General features: G+C 45.8%; 1 protein-coding gene across 2 annotated transcripts in view; it reads right to left on the bottom strand.

Moving 5' to 3' along the window:
• Positions 1 to 528: 528 nt before the first annotated feature.
• LOC142663444 (uncharacterized) overlaps positions 529 to 20,806 on the bottom strand; it is a 33,688-nt gene continuing 13,410 nt past the window's right edge. For both annotated transcript variants that reach the window (XM_075842098.1, XM_075842099.1), the window contains exons 2-10: positions 15,659 to 15,818; positions 14,557 to 14,685; positions 9,885 to 10,005; positions 9,092 to 9,193; positions 8,404 to 8,513; positions 6,815 to 6,908; positions 5,218 to 5,321; positions 3,169 to 3,268; positions 529 to 2,247 (exon numbers count right to left, since the gene is read on the bottom strand). In XM_075842098.1, the coding sequence (XP_075698213.1) occupies positions 1,703 to 2,247; positions 3,169 to 3,268; positions 5,218 to 5,321; positions 6,815 to 6,908; positions 8,404 to 8,513; positions 9,092 to 9,193; positions 9,885 to 10,005; positions 14,557 to 14,685; positions 15,659 to 15,730 (1,377 nt within the window). In that variant the 5' untranslated portion in view covers positions 15,731 to 15,818 and the 3' untranslated portion in view covers positions 529 to 1,702. The remainder of the gene's footprint in view (positions 2,248 to 3,168; positions 3,269 to 5,217; positions 5,322 to 6,814; positions 6,909 to 8,403; positions 8,514 to 9,091; positions 9,194 to 9,884; positions 10,006 to 14,556; positions 14,686 to 15,658; positions 15,819 to 20,806) is intronic.

Here is a 20,806-nt window from a genome sequence, read left to right as displayed (position 1 = left end):
CATGCCACTTGAAAAGGGGTAACCTGGAACTTTTCAAAACCGGCGGCAGGGGACGGCATAATATAGTATAGCAAGCTAGCAGATACTCACCCGACGAGGCCCCTCCTGACCAGAAATAGCCAGTGCGAGTCCAGAATGCGGGGTGCGTCTTGCGCGCTCGTGTTGTAAGGGGGAGGAGCCTCCAGGGCGGGTATTTTCTCATAAGCCGCTCCTGTGAACTGCTTCTATGCTCCCTTTAAGGCGCTCTTCTTATTAAACATATAGCAGGTAGTTCCAAATCTAGAACTCGAGTGGTAACACATATTTTGGTCGCAGTTGCAACCATTTTTGTTGCCATCTGGAGCCCGGGGGGGTTTTGGAAAAAATAAAATGAATACTGGCTGGAAAAACTTCTTAAATTGTAATTTGTATCCGAGCCAAATCTGTTCAGGGTTGAATACTTTTGCAATGTACGATTTACTTTTTAGATCTGAAAAAAACATTTAATGAGAAACTCCACCCCAAAAAGAAACATACATAACCAAAAAATGCACACAGTTATTTTTAATGAAAAGGTTATTACGCCTCACACTCCCATCACTTACAGGTGTGTTATATAGCATAGCCAATCACAGGAGGACCTGATCTCTACACAGATCTGGCCATAGAAACAATTGCAATTCTAAAAAGGCTAAAACATAATCTGCCAAGTACAAATATTGTGAATAATGGTATGAAATAAAACATAGAACTTCGAGTTTACGTTTTCTATTCGGGGGATGGGATATGATGGGTTTACTATACTTAAAGCCACTGTTCAGTTGGACAGCTCCGGCAGTAGCCATGGCGAGTGTTGTCGCTATGACTTTAACACTACCGCTTCCCCGAATTGGCAATATGGGGGAAACGGTAGTCCGGGACGACCCGACACTGTGCGGACACATAGAATTAGAAAGCCATATAAGAAGCCACTTGGTCATGCTCTACAAACTGGAATATAATAAATAATCCTATTGATCCTAGATAACGGTGGCAGGCAGGACATGGAAATTGATGAAGTTTGACATTTTTATTCAAATCAATGGCCCCTATGACAACAATGGATAGTGGAGCTGAGCACCATGTGGAAGAGCAGCTGCAGCTCCTTCATTATAGCAAGGGGAGGGTAGCTAACTTTCCAACCCTAACAGGTCGTAGGTGTATCCTATTGATCCATAAATGTGAGTGGTCGGAAAATGGCTGGTCATGCCATTGTTCGGCTCCGTCAGATGAGCAGAATAACCGGAAGCGCCGGTTCCGTTGCACCACGGATACCAACGATGGCCGACAGAACCCATTGACTTTAATGGTTTCCGTCGGAAGCCTACAACGCAGATGTGGACTAGGCCTTAGACGATGAACCAGATGGCGCACAGCAGCCAGACAAAAATTTGAGGAGTTCATACGAGAGTGCACATGGGGCTACGCCCATCAGGGAGTCCATGTGGTGCCATGAGAGATATTATAGTGCTTCTAAGTGGACATGTTATTACTCAACTAACCAAGAAGGCAATGCCACTTGAGTCTTGTTCCTAAGGAGGTCGCAGAAAGGAGCCACCAAGTCTACCAACCATGCATGCCAATTTCCTACCCTACGAACCACTTCTTTTGGGTTCTGTTTAATGGGAACGGTGCCTTGAAAGACATTCTCATGTCCCGAGATATTAGAATCCTGTCGATCAATTCAGCTACAAAATGCTTTTTCAGCAGTGTGAACCCTTTGATGAATGACTAGACTAGACCGCAACATGAAGAAATCTCCGCAGTCTTGGCACGAGTATCGTTTCAAACCTTTGTGGGATTTCCGATGGGTGACCAGATGAGATTGCCGAATAAAGTTTTCCCCACATTCTGGGCACGAGAAAGGTTCATTTTCAGCGTGAAACTTCTGATGCATGATAAGACTTTGTTTCTGTGCATAAAGCTTTCCGCACTCAGTACATTTATATGGCTTCTCACCCGTGTGAAGTCTCTGGTGTCTAACGTAATTGGCCTTCTGTATAAACTCTTTCCCACATTGTTTACACAAGAACGGCTTTTCTCCGGAGTGGATTCTACGGTGCAGGACCAGACTGGACTTGTGCTTAAAGAAACCCCCACAATCAGGACAATAAAACGGCTTCTCCGCAGTTACCAATCTACGGTTGATGGGATAGATTTTCCGGTCGGCTGCGGACATCGCAGCATCTTCTTCATCTGTCTCACCTTTGCAACAGGATTTCCTACAACCTGTAAAATAGAAAGCTTTTATCTTTTTCACAATAACAACCGAATAGACAACACAATTGGAAAAAATAATACGGTCCTACACAAATAAAAGCCTATCCTAGTGCGCTACGACATTAACCAGTAATACTTTCACGTGGAGAGTTGCTCTCCGATTGTGGCGAGGAGTGGGCATCCATGCTGTACGTGGCCACTTTGTGCACAAGGTTCTAAATCAGGACTACGTCCATTGTCCTCTATATGGATGGCTCATCCTTAGGCCTTAGTCAGACGGCCGTGTTCGGTCCATGATATAAGGACCATGTGTCGGCCGTATTTCCCAGACCGACCACAGTTCAAGGAGCCATACTCCTGGAATCACAATTGTCTAGGAGTCCCTGCCTCTCCGCGGGAATACGGTCCTGCTCTGTAATCAGGTTTTCATTATGGGACAGTAGAGGGACTCCTATTATAAATAACTATGATGCTAGGAGCCTTGAACAGTGGTCGCACTGGGAAATACGGCCAACACCTGGTCCGTATATCACCGTCTGAATAAGGCCCTAGGGTTACACGTGCGGACCCGCCTGTACTTTCTTCCTCCTCAACTAGTCCTAGAAAGTGGGTTTGAGCGCCATAATCCATGCAGGGTTAATATAATTACCCACACTGTGTAACCCTACATCAGGTTGGGTGCAAACCCGATCATAAGAAGCATAAACATAATTGTTAAGCAGCTACGACTTAAAACTGGATCCGCACTGGATTACTAGGAGACAAACCGGTAGCAGGTTTGGCATTAGTATATGGCCTGGGTGGGGTTTTCGGATTGGAACTCAATATAATCGCATACTGTTGGCTGTAGGTAGAAGGGGCAATGAAGTAGACCATGAGACGAAGCATAAGTTGAAGCAGGAAAATGAAGCGACATTTATTATTACACACCTGGGCTGATGTCTGTTACGGCCTCTTCTTCCTTAATTTTGACACGTGTTTCCACTTCCTCCGACTTAACAATAACTTTTAGACCACTCACGATGTCGTCCTACCAGACACAACATAAATAATATCATAGAGCATCTCCTATTCACTTCAATTTGAGAAGGCTGTAATACTGTGAATCGCCACTACAAGTGTGATCGGCGATGCAGTGTGAGCAGTAAAGGAAATTAAGGGAAGGAAGCGCTCGCAGGAGCACTGCGGCCCCTTCAAAACAGCTGATCGGTGGGGGTGTCGGGAGTCGGCTCCGGACCAACCAGATATTAATGGCCTATCCGGAGGATCCATTTTTTGGAACTGGTAAACCCGTTTAAGTCTGGAGTGATGCGTTCCCTCTTCTCCTAATAGGCATATTGCCATGGCAACCCACTGATGAAAGACAGAGGAGCCCCTCTCTCTGTCAAACCAATTAAATGCCACGGTTGCTATTGACCGCAACATTTAAGGGGTCAAACACCTGGGATGGGAGTTCTCTCCAATCCAAGTCATTGCAGTGAGAGCCCGGCCGTCAGTCAAGGCTTGGGATCCCACGGTGATAACACGGGAAGTTTCTGTGCCCGCATGATCACCATGACGTTACGGTTGGTGGCTTAATGTAAGCTAATCCATGACGAACAGTTACGTCATGGTGGTTTAATGGCAAAATCAGTTTAATAACAATTCTAAAACTTTGAACCCCTTAACGACATGCCACGTACTGGTACGCGGCAACCGTTAAGGGGAAGTATGGAGCGAGCTCACAGGCTGCGCTCGCTCCATACACAGCGAGTGACGGTTGTGTTACACAGCCGACACCTCACGGCAATGGGCGGAATCAAAGTTCACTTTGATTCCTCCCGTTTAACACCTTAAATGCCGTGGTCAATCGCGACATTTAAATTGGTAGAATCAGGGGGGCGCCCCTCAAACATGCCACACTGTTTTTTTGTCACCTTAGCGCTCAAAAAAAAAAAGAAAAAAGGAATGAATGAAAAGTGATCAAAAAGTCGCATGTACCCCAAAATGGTATCGGTGAAAACTACAGCTCGCCCCGCAAAGTTTAAGCCCTCAAACCGCTAAATTGATGGGAAAACAAAAACGTTATGTCTCTCAGAACACGGCGTCACATAAGATTTTATTTTTTTAGCAAATAGTTTTATTTTTTAGAAGTGGTAAAATAAAACATATAAATTTGGTATCGCCGTAATCGTATCAACCTGTAGAATAAGGTGAATATGTCGTTTGTACCGCCTGATGGACGCCGTAAAACCCCCCAAAAATATGGCGTAACGCTGTTTTTTCTCCCATTTCACCCCACAAATAATGTTATTTTCAGCTTCCCAGTACATTATGCGGTACAATAAATGGTGCCATGAAAAACTACAACTTGTCCCGCAAAAAACAAGCCCTCGTATGGCGATATAGACAAAGTAATAGAAAAGTTATGGCTTATGGAAGGCGGGGAGGAAAAAACTAAAATGACAAACTCAAATTGGCCTGGTCTTTAAGGGGTTAATTATATTCAATTTCATGGCAGCAAAGTGGACTGATACGGCCTTGGTTTTTGTGGTGGATCCACCGGTACGCCGCAACGCTAGGATTTGATTGTGGGTTTTTTTCTTCCCCCATTGAAGTCCATGAAGAAGATCCACAATAAATCCACGCTCTTCCCGCTTCACAAATTGATGGACATGCTGCAGATTTTAACATCTGTTCAATAGGTAAATTTCCAGGTGTTTGTTAAAATCTCATCCACACGGCCGGTACTGAAACCCGCAGCGGATTTTCCGTGTTAACAACTGCACTAAAAATCCACATGCAAAGTATGAACCTACCCGGAGAGCACGGAGACTATGGAGAGGCCTGGGGAAGCTCTGGAAACACCCAGCGGACTTGTTCGTTTTCAAAGGTTACGCGGCGCTACAGTAGACACCGAGCCGTGAGTTTAGAAAGGTTATACCTGTGCTGCAGCGTGGGGGGACGACGACGACGTTCCCTTTCAGTTATGATCCCTACCTCCTCCTCCGTTTCAGTGTCATTGCTCTCCTCTTCCTCCTCCTCGATGTACGTCTTTGAATGACAAGTTCTCAGAAGTCCCGGTGATATTCTCTTCGAACCACCTGTACAACGTAAAACATACATAACCAGGGACACGAGCGGCGAAAAAGAACTTTAAAAACCTTATAAATGTGAAACATACGGCATTGGAGGGATCATCCGATTACATTTAGTGTATATTTCCATGCGTTACACTCCCTCTCCTCCTCCCTTCGGGCAGTCATTTAATCTCCCCTCCTCCTTTAGTGAAGCCCAAACCTTTCCAATCTGCCAACTGAAACATGGAGAAAGACCAGGTGCGAAAGCCCCAGTTTCCCTCCGATATTTATTTAAGACGATTGGTTGCGTCCACAGGACGCAGATGAACCAAAAGGTGGAGCAGGGAGCCGTCAGCTCCCTGCTCTACCATTTACTATGTAATGCCGGCTGCTCAAGGTTTGGTGCACAGAGGCACGATGGCGTCACTGCCTCGCGCCCGTCTGTGCAGAGCCACATGGACTGGAGGAGCAGAGGGATCTCCTCCACTCGTCGGTGGAACGAGGTTAGGTGCGTATGCAGGTTATTAGACACTTTCGGGGCTGTGTATGGGCAGCTATGGCAGGCATTATACAGTATGTAGGGCAGCTACGGGGCCATTGCACTGCGTAGGGGCAGCTACGGGGCCATTGCACTGCGTGGGGGAAAGGTCAGTGGGTATATTATATACATTAGTATACAGCAGGCTCAGGGGATATATATTAATTCAATGGCGTGGCATGGAAATAGGGGCATATGCAAAAATGGGTGCACCCAAAATAATCGTTGATTAATCGTAATCGAGGTCACGTGTTCAATTAATCGTGATTTTGATTTGGGTCATAACCGCCCGGCCCTAGTTCAAGCTCAGTCGGATTATACAGCTGGACAAAGATCCCAAGTGAACGAGCGAGTCCTCATCTCAGCGGCTCAAAAGAAACAAAAAAGAGGTTATGCAGCAGCCGGGTCAAAGTCCTGACTGGAATCCACGGAGAAGCGATGGCAACACCTTAAACCGGCCGTTAATGCTCGAAAAACCCTTCTAAGCAGCCGAATTAAGACGATTCTGCAAAGAGTGCGCCAAAACTCCTCCTCAGCCAGGTAAAAGACTCATCGCACGCGATCAAACGTCTGCAGCTGTTACTGCCAAGCGCGGCACAACCAGATATGAGGTTAAGGGGGGCAATTACTTTTTGAATAAACCTTTATCTTCAATAAAGGGAACGGTCATTTAAAAAGCGGCAGCGTTTTTATCTTCTATTAATCTAGCTGGAGGATCTCAAAAATGTACATGTGACAAATAAGCAAAAAGAGAGGAAATCGTGTGTGGGGCAAATACTTTTTACCTGAACTAGAGAACATGGGATTTTAGTATATGGGGAGATCACAAGATCCCACATCTCCCTTTACAACGAAGGTCACAAATATTCTGGTCAAATTAAGAAGAAAAAAAATATATGGGTATATCCGCAAACCAATGGAAATGCAGACGTGGATTCCGAAATGTGCGACTATTGCGCAAACCACCACAACTCCTCACCTGACCTAGGACCTATAGGAAATTGCTCCTCCTCTTCCTTAAACCGGGGGTCACGTTCACCGGCATCAATTACCACAATATTTAGAGGGGTATTCTAGATCACAACACAAAAAATGGCATCAATACAACAGAGGAGGTAATTCCGGTACATTCTAAGGAACACGAAAAGTAGAAATTATTCAGACATTTTTTTCCCTTTAATGTTTACTATTGCAAGAAAAACAACAACAAAAAAAACATATAAAGCCATTTTTTGTTCTCTGCCTTAGACTTTCGTGGATCATCAGGTGAGACTTGCGGTAAAAACACTTTCCACGTTCCAAACACAGAACCGGTCTCTCGCGGCTTTGATCTTTTCGGTGATTGACAGAACGATTATCTCACTGTGAACAGGATAATGGCTTCTCTCCAGTCTTAATTAGAGACGTGTTCTGCATTATTTAGCAGCTTTCCGCGCTGCAGACTCTATTAGGAGTCACATTATGGCCAGAAATCGTGTTATTCCTCATCTACACACATACGACAGCTTATTCTGAAAAGTTAAGTACAATCTGAAACGAAAATTTTTAGGCTATAGATATTCAGGATGCGACCGCTCGTGCAAAATGAGCACTGACTTCTGAGAAAAAAACATTCCCGGCACTGGACAGACAGAGGGCGCGCGCACCCCACTAGTGCTCAACAAGACAGAAATGGGTTGCACACCACTTTCTGAACAAGGATATGGCTTCTCTCAGAGTACATTTTCTGGTGTCTATTGAGGTAGAAGTTCTTGTCGAAGAGGTTTTCCAGGCACAGCAGATTGGACCTAAATCTATTTATATTTCAAAAACTAATAAATGACCAACATACACCTGGTTTGCCAATGCAGTGATTTTGGCAGATCTGATCTCACTCCCGTTGCCACAAGTTCACGGGCTCGTCTTAAGGCACTCTTACACGGGTCAATTATCGGAAAAACGAGCGCTTGTTCCCGATCATTGCCCAGGGCAATGATCAGCTGCTGAATCGAGAAAATTCTTGTTCATCGGCCGATCGGATCGTTTACGCAGTCGAAAACATAATCGTTGTCGGCAGCGCATCTCCTTGTGTAAACCGGGAGACGCGCTGCCGACATGGTATAAATATATGGGGACAAGCCAACGTAGAAACGATCGCTCGTCCCCATAAACGGCTCCATGTAAAAGGAGCAAACGAGGGCCGATCAACGAGCGGTCTCTATCGGCGCTCGTTTACACGGCCCACGTCGGACCGTGTAAGAGGACCCTTATTCCCTGCTGCCTTCGCGGGGAGCAGGAGAGAAGAAAAGCCCACTGTTACACATCCTCATAAAAGGACCAGGGGCTACTGCTCACAGGACAGAGAGACCTGACAGCAAGTGGATGTACTAATGAACCTCCAGCAGCGGGGGAGTGAGATACAATCTCTCAAAAGCACCGCATTGGGAAGCAAGATGTACCAAATTGGTAAGTTATTAGCTTTTGGATGACAAATTGATTTATGCCCGGAAAACCCCTTTTAAAACCACTTTCCACATTCAGAATGTAATAACACGGCCACGTTACACTACTAATATTATACTGATTTACCCTGGTCTCAGAGGGATCCTCTCCGTGTCCTACTGGAAGGTCGGCAATGTCTTGGGTGGCATCCACTGGTCCTTGGTGGCTTTGGTTTATAGGACTGAGCTTCGATTTACCTTCGTATAATAATTGCAAAAGAAGCTTTATGAGTACTAGAAAAAGGACAGCGGTCGAGAAAAATGGCGTGGCTGCTCCTGTCCGGACTGGGCCACATGTAAAATGGCAAAACCGGTCCATCATTCTGTACTCACATGTTTGGAAGGAACCAATACGACAAAGAGCACTACAGACGGGTAAGTAGAAAGGTTCAGAACATTCCCTTATGCAGGGACCCTCCCTCGTCTTATGCAGGGACCCTCCCTCTTCTTATGCAGGGACCCTCCCTCGTCTTATGCAGGGACCCTCCCTCGTCTTATGCAGGGACCCTCCCTCGTCTTATGCAGGGACCCTCCCTCGTCTTATGCAGGGATCCTTCCGTTATTTGGGATGAGGACCCTTTAGTAATGACAACCCTATTCCGTATATCATTAAAACATTGTCACAGCCCCACCACCTGTTACTCCTACAATTCTGATCAAGGTTCTCCCATGTATCCTAGGTATAAAAAGCCCACCCAACCCTTTCCCTCCATTTTTGAAGGAATTTAAATGAGAATTTTTTTTTTTTTTTAAATAATGACATCAGCAATGTTTACCTGAACTGATGTCTACAGCGATTTCCTCCTCTTTACACTGAATTCCATCTACCGGAGGGATTTCCTGCTCATCGTCTTGGGAGTTCGTTTGACTGGACACTTCTGTGCGAAACATAAAAACGCAGGAACTAAATACATGGAGAAGTATATAACAAAGCGTGTGCTCCTGAGGGTCCTATTACAAGGGCCGATGATCGAGAACACGAGTGTTCATATGAAGGGTCATTCCTGATCATTGCCCTGTGTAAACATGGCAACGATCAGCCGATAAATGGGTAAACGCTCATTCATCGGCTGATCTGCTCGTTAAACATCATCGTGTCGGCAGCACATCTCCCGGCGTAAACAGGAAGACGCGCTGCCGCCATGATGAAAATGCATGGAGATCAACGATCGGAGTAACGAGCGCTCGTCCCCAGACATAACCAATCACTGCTCCAAACGAGCGCCGATCCACGAGCTGTCTTGTTAATCGGCGCTCGTTGTAACGGCTCACATAGGGCCGTGTGATACAACCCTAAGAGAAGAAGCAATAATAGGATCAGATATACATCATCTATGGACGGCATAGAGAGGTTGCAATAACTAGAAAATCTAACTCTGTGAGGAACACCGTCCATCCGTTATCCAGGAGAAACTCAGAGGACAAGCAGCTGCTTTACTGGCCCGGACGTTCCCCATCACTCCGCTCTACAGGCAAGGCCAACACCCTTATTATTACCATAGAGATCTAATTCATTGACTTATTACCAATGTAGACGCGATCCTATAGAAATTCATAGGGGTATCTCACCTTTATTTATAGTCATAGGGACTTCTTCTTCCTTGCATTCCAGTGTAGCCCATACACGCAGGTTACCATCTTCTTCAGCGTTGCTCATTGGCTCATCTTTCACCTCTTTCAAGTGTTCACCCTGAACGACACAAAACACTGTAAGCGCTGACGGCGTGAGCTCATCTGTGCCGTCAGCAGTTCTGTTAATAGAAGGTCACTGATCTTCAATGTTGGATTCTATTTTTCATTTTTCCCGCCATCAGAGATCTCCCTTTAAAGAGGAGCTGTCACTAGGTCATCTACGTTGAGCTGTGTTCCTGACCTGAATAGCGCGGTCACCCTGATTCCAGCGCTGGTTTTCTTTATTCCCCAGAGATATGGCCCACTATAGGCTAATTTGCTGTATTTAGCCAACAGGGTGTGAACTACCCCCAAGCTGCCTCGCACTGATTGGTCAGCATCAGAGGCAGAGAAGCTAGCTCCACCCGTTTGGCTAACTACAGCAAAATAGCCTATAGGGAGCCAACAAAACTGGAACAGAGAAGTCATGGAAAAAAAGAAAAAATAATGATGGTATCTGGGAGACCGCGCTGTTCAGGTCAGTAACCAGTTCAACTTATATGACCTAGTGCCAAAGCCTCTTTAAAGTGCCCATACACATTAATGTTGGCCGAACCCGCCAACAATCCAATGTGTATTGGGAGTCCCGACTCTCCCTCCTTGGCAGATGTCTGAGGTCTCTCCATTGAGTACACATAGATGCCCGCATGTGCACGGGGGAGTCGGGAGGGATAGATGTTGGTCGAATGAGCCAATATCTACCTAAGGCTTATGGCCACCTTTGCGGTTTCCAATGGTCTCAAATCTTACGAGCTGATGCAAACTGTATGGGGACTAATTATTGTTAATACGATCGTTCGATCTCCATTTTGTATAATTGTCGGCTGCACATCCTGTTTACACAAGGAGACGTGCTGCCGACAACGATGATTCTATAGGTTGTATAAACTATGTGATCGGCTGACAAACAAGTGTTTGCTGATCGCCGACATATTAACAAGAGCAAATGATCGGCCCGTGTAAATGGGCCTTAAATACAGACTAACTTTTCAAAACAATTAATGCTAATCTAACAGTATATACCGGATATATATACCAACTTTGTAATTTACTTATTGTTAAAATGTAGCAGTTTTATCCATGTAAACTCTGTGTAAAGTTACTGCCACTAGGTGGGGGGGGGGGGGGTAGGTCTCTTCACTGCCTGCCAAAAGAAGTCTATGGAGAGGGGAGCAGACACAGGCTGCTGGTAAGATTTCTATGTCACCCCAGTGCTGAATCTTGCTGGACCTATGTGAGCAGCATATAGAAGACATGATAGCAGCTAGGCTCCGCACCAACAGCTCAGAGAAAAATTGGGAATTATAAACAGAGAGTCTGCAGAAGGAAAAACTGCCAAAAAATGCTGAATACAAAGTCATATAATGGCCAGAAAACTCTTCCTACAAGACTCAACATAAAGCAGCAGTGGTGGGCCAGTGGTTATGGAGACCACTTAACTGTACGTGAAATGTTGGGATAAGGTTGTCATAGCCAGGAATGGGAAGTATCGAGCGTGCTCACAGGCTGAGCGGGTGACGGCTGTATGTTACAGACAACATCTCACTGCCACAGCCGTAATCGGAGATAACTGTAGCCACTTAGATGCTGTGGTCAATGGCGATTGCGGCATCTAAGCCGCTACAAGGGGGGCATTCCCCCTCCCCTATGACGTGATTTTGGGGTGCCGATGATTTAAATCCCTTAAAAAAAAAAAAAAAAAAATGTAAAAATACAAACACTTTTCCCCCTAAAGTAGTGTAAAAAAAAATAAACATAGTTGGTATTGTCATGTCCGTAAAAGTCCAAAACTATTCAAATAAAATTTTGCACGCCATAAAAAAAAAAAATTTAAAAACACCGGAATTGTTGTTATTTGGTGAACTAGAACCAAAAAAAAAAAAAAAAAGGTGAAAAAAATGTCACGTACACGAAAATGGTACAAATAAAACTTTAATTGGGGGGGGGGGGGGACACAGACCATGGGTTGCCACTAGGATGCTTAAAACCAAGAATTAAAAAAAACTGCTAGCCTCTCCTACAGCCAATAAGAAGTAGGAGATGCAGAGACACAAGGTAAGTAATGTAAATCAAAAAAAGGAGAAAACCTCCAATTACAACCATAATGCCCGTAAGAAAAAAATAAAAAACTATTGGGTGGGAAACAATAACCAGGACAATAAGACATTTTTACGGGGAGTCCTAAAAAAGAAAAAATCCACTTGTCTTGTTCAGATCAGTAGTGGAAACAGACCATGAGACGCGCTAAAGCAGTCCCCAGGGGAGGGAACAGAAGGATATATCACCTACTCCACAGATGCCTGCAAGACCTTGGTGACCGAGCGAAGCATCCTCAGAAACTAAAACGTTCAACCGGTAGAACTTGACAAAATTGGGCAAGTAGCCGCCTTGCACCTGAAGGTGCAAAGCCCAGGAAGCTCCAACCGCCCTAGTGGAGTGAGTTGTAATCCGAAAGGGGGGTTTCCATGCCCCTGACTTGGTTGGTTTCACGAATAGCCAACAGAATCTAGCGGGCGGTGATAGCCATAGAGGCCGCCAGATCCTTCCGTGGATCCTCTGGGATGACAAACAAGGATTCAATTCTGTGGAAAGAAGTAGTGAGGAAGATGTAAACCTGCAAGACAGGACCACATCCAGGTTGTGAAGAGAACGCTCCCTCAGAAGAACAAAATGACAGCAGTCCCACGTCTCCATTCAAGTGGAAGGCGGAAAACATCCTTGTGCAGTTAAGAATGGACTGTACGGAGCACCGGCTCATCCTGATGAAGAGTCAAAGACGGAGGACGGCAAGACAGAACCACCAGTTTGGAAACCCTTCAGATGGAGGTTACCGCTACCAGGAAGACCACCTTCCAGGAAAGAAGGTGAAGAGAGATCTCCCGCAGAGTCTCAAAAGGGGGTGATTGGAAAACATCCAGAACCAAGTTGAGGTCCGATGGAAGAATAGTGAAACGCCACCCCCTGCAAAAAGGTTCAAAGATTATTAGATGCCAGCAGACAACGGAAGAGGACTGAAAGCGCAGACAAGTGTCCTTTAAGGGCAAGACCCCGATACAGATCCTTGGAGAGGACCCGTAGACCGTTAAACGTGGTGACCTTACATTCTGGTGAAAGAAAGGTCCCTGAGAGAGCAGGTCGTGATGTAGAGGTAAGTACCATGGAGCGTCGGCCAGAAGGCCACCACGTCTGCGTCTCAACAGCCCCATGGCCAGTCCGGCGTCACTAGAATAGTGGATATCCCCCCTAAGCCTTAAACTATCTGAAGTTTGGGGAGAAGAGGCAGTGGAGGGAAAAGGTAAAAGGAGCCTGAAGTGGCCCCACAGGGCCACTAGGGCATCAACCACGTAGGCCTTGGGATCCTAAGCTCGGGAGGCGAAGTCGGAGAACTTGTGGTTGAACCTGGATGCTATCAAGTCCACGTATGGCCTGCCCCATCTGAATCTTTGGATGGAGAGACCACTCCCCAGGGTCGACCCATTTTCGACTGGAGAAGTCTGCAACTCAGTTGTTGACCCCCTGGGACGTGCACAGCCGAGAAAGTGCAGGATCGTGGTACTCTGCCCGGGTTAGAATCCTTGTGGCCTCTGCCATCACTGCTGTGCTCCGAGTCCTGTCTTAGTGATTTAAAAAAGCCACGGCCGTGACATTGTCCGAACCGGAAGGCCAGACCGGTGATGTTTGGTGTAGCAGGCAAAGGAAGATTGCGCTCAATTCCAGGAGGTTTATGGGGAGAGAGGATTTTTGCTAAGATCATAGTCCTTGAGCCATGAGATTCCGGAAGAACGTTCCTCCCCAGCCCCAGAGATGAATCCGTGACAAGGATTTGCCCCTTAAGAGGAAAGCAGAAACGAAAATAGAGAATGGTCGGGGAGTAGAGCAACCAGTGAAGGGACAGAGGACGACGGGGCTGTCCATCCAAGGAGACGGGGAGCGGATCGCCCTTTGAAGAGGACGAGTGTGGAACTGCGCATTTAGATATTTTAGACACTGTCAGCAGTGACATAATCATAAAAATCCCTCTTATCAGACAGTCTATCGTGCTGGTGGCTTCTGTCATGATGCCCATATTATATATATATATGTATATATATATATACATACACACACATATACATATATATACTGCCACACTTCACTGGAGAAATAGACAGTGACATCCTGTTACCTTATGGGAACTGGGCACTCAATGATACAGTCATCATCCAGACAGATTGTGGTAGATTTGCTAAGCTGTATTTGCATCAAAAACTCGTTTATGGTGATTATTTATTTTGCGTTTTAGATAAGTGTTGCGCTTCATTAGACCGTTTTGACAAGGGTCTAAAAAAAGTAGGTGCGGCTTAGAGGAGCCTTCAAATGTGTGGAAAATATTAGTCTTACCTAAAACCAACCAAGAGGCGGCGCAAGGAAGAGAAAAGCGTATAACACGTCTAGTGAGATGCGCCAAGTCTAAATTTGGCGCATCTTCTGTCGGCCTGATCTAGATTCAAACTGCCTCAGTTTAACACCATAATAAATCCTCCCCGTTATCCCTTGATGTATAATGTCCCGGCACTCCCGGCAGTGTCACCTCTCCAGTCAGCAGCTCGATGATCTGGTTGGTCAGGTCCAGGATCTGCTCATCATTCTTCCTCTCGTGTGATGGAGGTAACGGCGCTGGGATATCGTCATCATCAGATTTCTTTATCGGTACATAGTCCTAAACAAAAAATACGTTTTATTGGTGGAGTCTGTAGAGTAATGACCACCATACATCACCATACACCCCCTTCAGCCAACTCAGAATGAACCATACGATTAAATGGAAACTAAACTTTTAAAAAACGTCAAAGGTTTTGATCGGTGGGGGTCCGTGCACCGAGACCCACACTGATCGCTAAAACGAAGTGGCAGAAGCGTGCAGGTGAGCGCGATGCCGCTCCGCTTCTGATTGTTTATCCTCAGAGCAGTGACCGGGCTCATTACAAAATCTAAGAGTCAGTACACCACTCGCTCGTTTTTCTGCCGTTTCAGCAATCGGTGGGGTTCTCAATACTCGGACCCTACTGATCAAAACTTCTGACATGCAAAGTTGTTTTAAAGTTGTGTTACCATTTAAAGAGGAGCGGTCACTACATCATATAAGATGAACTCGTTTAATGACTTGAAGAGCGCTTCATTCTTCTTTCCTGAAACCCCCGTTCCAGAAATATGGCCAACTATTGTATTGGCTCCCAATATGCCAATTTGTTGAAGTTAGCCAATGGGGTGGAGCTAGCGTTCCTGCCTCTGATGTTGACCAATCAGTCCAAGGCAGCTTGAGGGTACCCTGTTGGCTAACTACAGTGAATTACTATATAGGGAGCTTGGGGGGCAGTTCACGCCCTGTCGGATAACTACAAACAACTTAGATGACCTGGGGACAGGATCTCTTTAAGCAGCAACTAAACGTAACTGATGACTGGAGTTTGTTAAGGCATCTCATAGGAATAACAAATAGACGTTAGCCCTAATGCACGCGCCCGTGTGTGCCGCCCGAGTCTCATCCGTGATCTGTGGAAAGACAGGACACAGGTCCGTGAAAACTATCAGATGCCTTGAAAAATGGCACTCGGTTGTGTGCAAGATGGATTATTTGATAGGAAAAACGGCGATATGATGTGACATGTGAACTCGCTCCCAGAACCCCTCACCTCTCCAGTCAGCAGGTAGATGATCTTCAGGGTGAGGCTTAAGATCTTCTCCGTCATGTCACTCCTGTCCATTATGTCACTCCAATCGTTTACTTAGTGAATGTCCAGCCGTTCCATCAGACGAGCGGAGTCCAGAGAATCACAGCTGATAGGACCCGGACTGTAGAGACAGGACACGTTACTACAAAGAGAACCACCTGATCCAAGGACACAGCAAGTCCCACTACTCAGAGAAAACAGGCCGCCGATTCTGGAGGTGGCAGTGACGCTATGAAGACATTTTTACACTTTAAAAGTTTACGTATTTCCACACATGAGCCTGAATGCTGAAGTGTGAGAGCCGAGCCACGGCACTATCCTATATACAACACACACACACAGGCCTATATACAACACACACACAGGTACCGTACACAGGCCTATATACAACACACACACACAGGTACCGTACACAGCCCTATATACAACACACACACACAGGTACCGCACACAGCCCTATATACAACACACACAGGCCTATATGCAACACACACACACAGGTACCGTACAAAGCCCTATATACAACACACACAGGTACCGTACACAACCCTATATACAACACACACACACACACACACAGGTACCGCACACAGCCCTATATACAACACACACACACAGGTACCGTACAAAGCCCTATATACAACACACACACACACACACAGGTACCGTACACAGCCCTATATACAACACACACACACAGGTACCGTACACAGCCCTATATACAACACACACACAGGTACCGTACACAGCCCTATATACAACACACACACACCGTACACAGCCCTATATACAACACACACACACACAGGTACCGTACACAGCCCTATATACAACACACACACACACACAGGTACCGCACACAGCCCTATATACAACACACACACACAGGTACCGTACAAAGCCCTATATACAACACACACAGGTACCGTACACAACCCTATATACAACACACAGGTACCGTACACAGCCCTATATACAACACACACACACACCGTACACAGCCCTATATACAACACACAGGTACCGTACACAGCCCTATATACAACACACACACAGGTACCGCACACAGCCCTATATACAACACACACACAGGTACCGTACAAAGCCCTATATACAACACACACACACAGGTACCGTACACAGCCCTATATACAACACACACACAGGTACCGTACACAGCCCTATATACAACACACACACACAGGTACCGTACACAGCCCTATATACAACACACACACACACAGGTACCGCACACAGCCCTATATACAACACACACACACACAGGCCTATATACAACACACACACACAGGTACCGTACAAAGCCCTATATACAACACACACAGGTACCGTACACAACCCTATATACAACACACAGGTACCGTACACAGCCCTATATACAACACACACACACACCGTACACAGCCCTATATACAACACACAGGTACCGTACACAGCCCTATATACAACACACACACAGGTACCGCACACAGCCCTATATACAACACACACACACAGGAACCGTACACAACCCTATATACAACACACACAGGTACCGCACACAGCCTTATATACAACACACACAGGCCTATATGCAACACACACACAGGTACCGTACACAGCCCTATATACAACACACACAGGTACCATACACAGCCCTATATACAACACACACAGGCCTATATACAAAACACACACACAGCCCTATATACAACACACACAGGTACCGTACACAGCCCTATATACACACAACACACCGTACACAGCCCTATATACACAACACACACAGGTACCGTACACAGCCCTATATACAACACACACGTACCCTACACAGCCCTATATACACACACACACAACACACAGGTACCGTACAAAGCCCTATATACAACACACACACACACACACAGGTACCGCACACAGCCCTATATACAACACACACACACAGGTACCGTACAAAGCCCTATATACAACACACACAGGTACCGTACACAACCCTATATACAACACACAGGTACCGTACACAGCCCTATATACAACACACACACACACCGTACACAGCCCTATATACAACACACAGGTACCGTACACAGCCCTATATACAACACACACACAGGTACCGCACACAGCCCTATATACAACACACACACAGGTACCGTACAAAGCCCTATATACAACACACACACACAGGTACCGTACACAGCCCTATATACAACACACACACAGGTACCGTACACAGCCCTATATACAACACACACACACAGGTACCGTACACAGCCCTATATACAACACACACACACACACAGGTACCGCACACAGCCCTATATACAACACACACACACACAGGCCTATATACAACACACACACACAGGTACCGTACAAAGCCCTATATACAACACACACAGGTACCGTACACAACCCTATATACAACACACAGGTACCGTACACAGCCCTATATACAACACACACACACACCGTACACAGCCCTATATACAACACACAGGTACCGTACACAGCCCTATATACAACACACACACAGGTACCGCACACAGCCCTATATACAACACACACACACAGGAACCGTACACAACCCTATATACAACACACACAGGTACCGCACACAGCCTTATATACAACACACAGGCCTATATGCAACACACACACAGGTACCGTACACAGCCCTATATACAACACACACAGGTACCATACACAGCCCTATATACAACACACACAGGCCTATATACAACACACACAGGCCTATATACAAAACACACACACAGCCCTATATACAACACACACAGGTACCGTACACAGCCCTATATACACACACAACACACCGTACACAGCCCTATATACACAACACACACAGGTACCGTACACAGCCCTATATACAACACACACGTACCCTACACAGCCCTATATACACACACACACACAACACACAGGTACCGTACAAAGCCCTATATACAACACACACAGGTACCGTACACAACCCTATATACAACACACACAGGTACCATACACAGCCCTATATACAACACACACACACACAGGTACCGTACACAGCCCTATATACAACACACACAGGTACCATACACAGCCCTATATACAACACACACACAGGTACCGCACACAGCCCTATATACAACACTAACACACACACACACACACTGTACACAGCCCTATATACCACACACACACAGGCCTATATACAACACACACAGGTACCGTACACAGCCCTATATACAACACACACAGGTACCGTACACAGCCCTTTATACAACACACACAGGCCTATATACACAACACACACAGCCCTATATACAACACACACTGGTACCGTACACAGCCCTATATTCAACACACACACAGGTACCGTACACAGCCCTATATACAACACACACAGGTACCGTACACAGCCCTATATACAACACACACAGGTGCCGTACACAGCCCTATATACAACACACACCGTACACAGCCCTATATACAACACACACACACACCGTACACAGCCCTATATACACAACACACACAGGTACCGTACACAGCCCTATATACGACCCACACACACCGTACACAGCCCTATATACAACACACACACACACCGTACACAGCCCTATATACAACACACACAGGTACCGTACACAGCCTTATATGCAACACACACACAGGTACCCTACACAGCCCTATATACAACACACACAAAGGTACCGTACACAGCCCTATATACAACACACACACACACACACACACACAGGTACCGTACACAACCCTATATACAACACACACAGGTACCGTACACAGCCCTATATACAACACACACACACGTACCGTACACAGCCCTATATACAACACACAGGTGCCATACACAGACCTATATACAACACACACAGGTGCCGTACACAGCCCTATATACAACACACACACACCGTACACATCCCTATATACAACACACACACACCGTACACAGCCCTATATACAACACACACATGCCTATATACAACACATACACAGGTACCGTACACAGCCCTATATACACAACATACATAGGTACAGTATACACCCCTATATAGCCTACACAGGTACAAGATACACCCCTATACGTGTACGTGTGTGTGTGTGTATGTGTATATATATATATATATATATATATATATATATATATATATATATATATGGTAGAGGAAAACACAGCACTCAATGCAAACTGATCAGGCCATGTGCACGTTACCAGTAGAAGGACGAATCAACTCCTTAGGCCCCATGCACACGACAGCAAAAAACCTCCGTTTTTGCGGACCGCAATTGCGGTCCACAAAAACGGAGCCATTCACTTTCATTGAACACTGACACCTTTCCGTAGCACTACGGAAGGGTGTCAGTGCCGTAGAAATGTTCCGGGAATTATGGACCATGTCCGTTCTTTCGCATTTTGCGGGCTGTGCTCCCATACTTTGTATGGGAGCACGGCCCGAAAATGCGGCTGTCAGTCAGCGGGCCGTGATTGCGGGCACGGTCGTGTGCATGGGGCCTTAGAATGGAATACCAAGAACAAAAAACAAGTAACAGCAGCAGGACTTCAGTGTTGGGGAGATGTTGGTTTATTCACCACCAGGTGGAAGAGTGAGCAACGTTCTCAAGCTTGAGAAAGGTTCAGGTGTGAACCGAAACGTTGCTCATTCTTCCACCTGGTGGTGAATAAACCAACATCTCCCCAACACTGAAGTCCTGGTGCCGTTACTTGTTTTTTGTTCCTGGTATATATACATACACACACACACATACAGTATACGGCCATATATACACAACATACACACAGGTATAGTACACAAACGCATATACAACACACACAGGTACACTATACACCCCTATATATATATATATATACACACACACACACACACACACACACTACGCACAGGGACAGCATACTGCCCTATATATACACACACACACTACACACGAGTACAGAATACACTACTATATATATAATACACAGATACAGCATATATCCGTTTTTTAATACACAGGTACAGTATATATAGGACTATCTACATGGGGCACTGTGTGTGGCACTATCCACAAATCTTTACTACTGGTGTTCAGCTCGGA

Source organism: Rhinoderma darwinii, chromosome 11 (genome assembly GCF_050947455.1).
Source record: "Rhinoderma darwinii isolate aRhiDar2 chromosome 11, aRhiDar2.hap1, whole genome shotgun sequence".
NCBI classification, from domain to species: Eukaryota; Metazoa; Chordata; class Amphibia; order Anura; family Rhinodermatidae; genus Rhinoderma; species Rhinoderma darwinii.
Note: the sequence above shows the minus strand (reverse complement) of the source record. Positions and strands in the feature narration are given on the sequence as shown.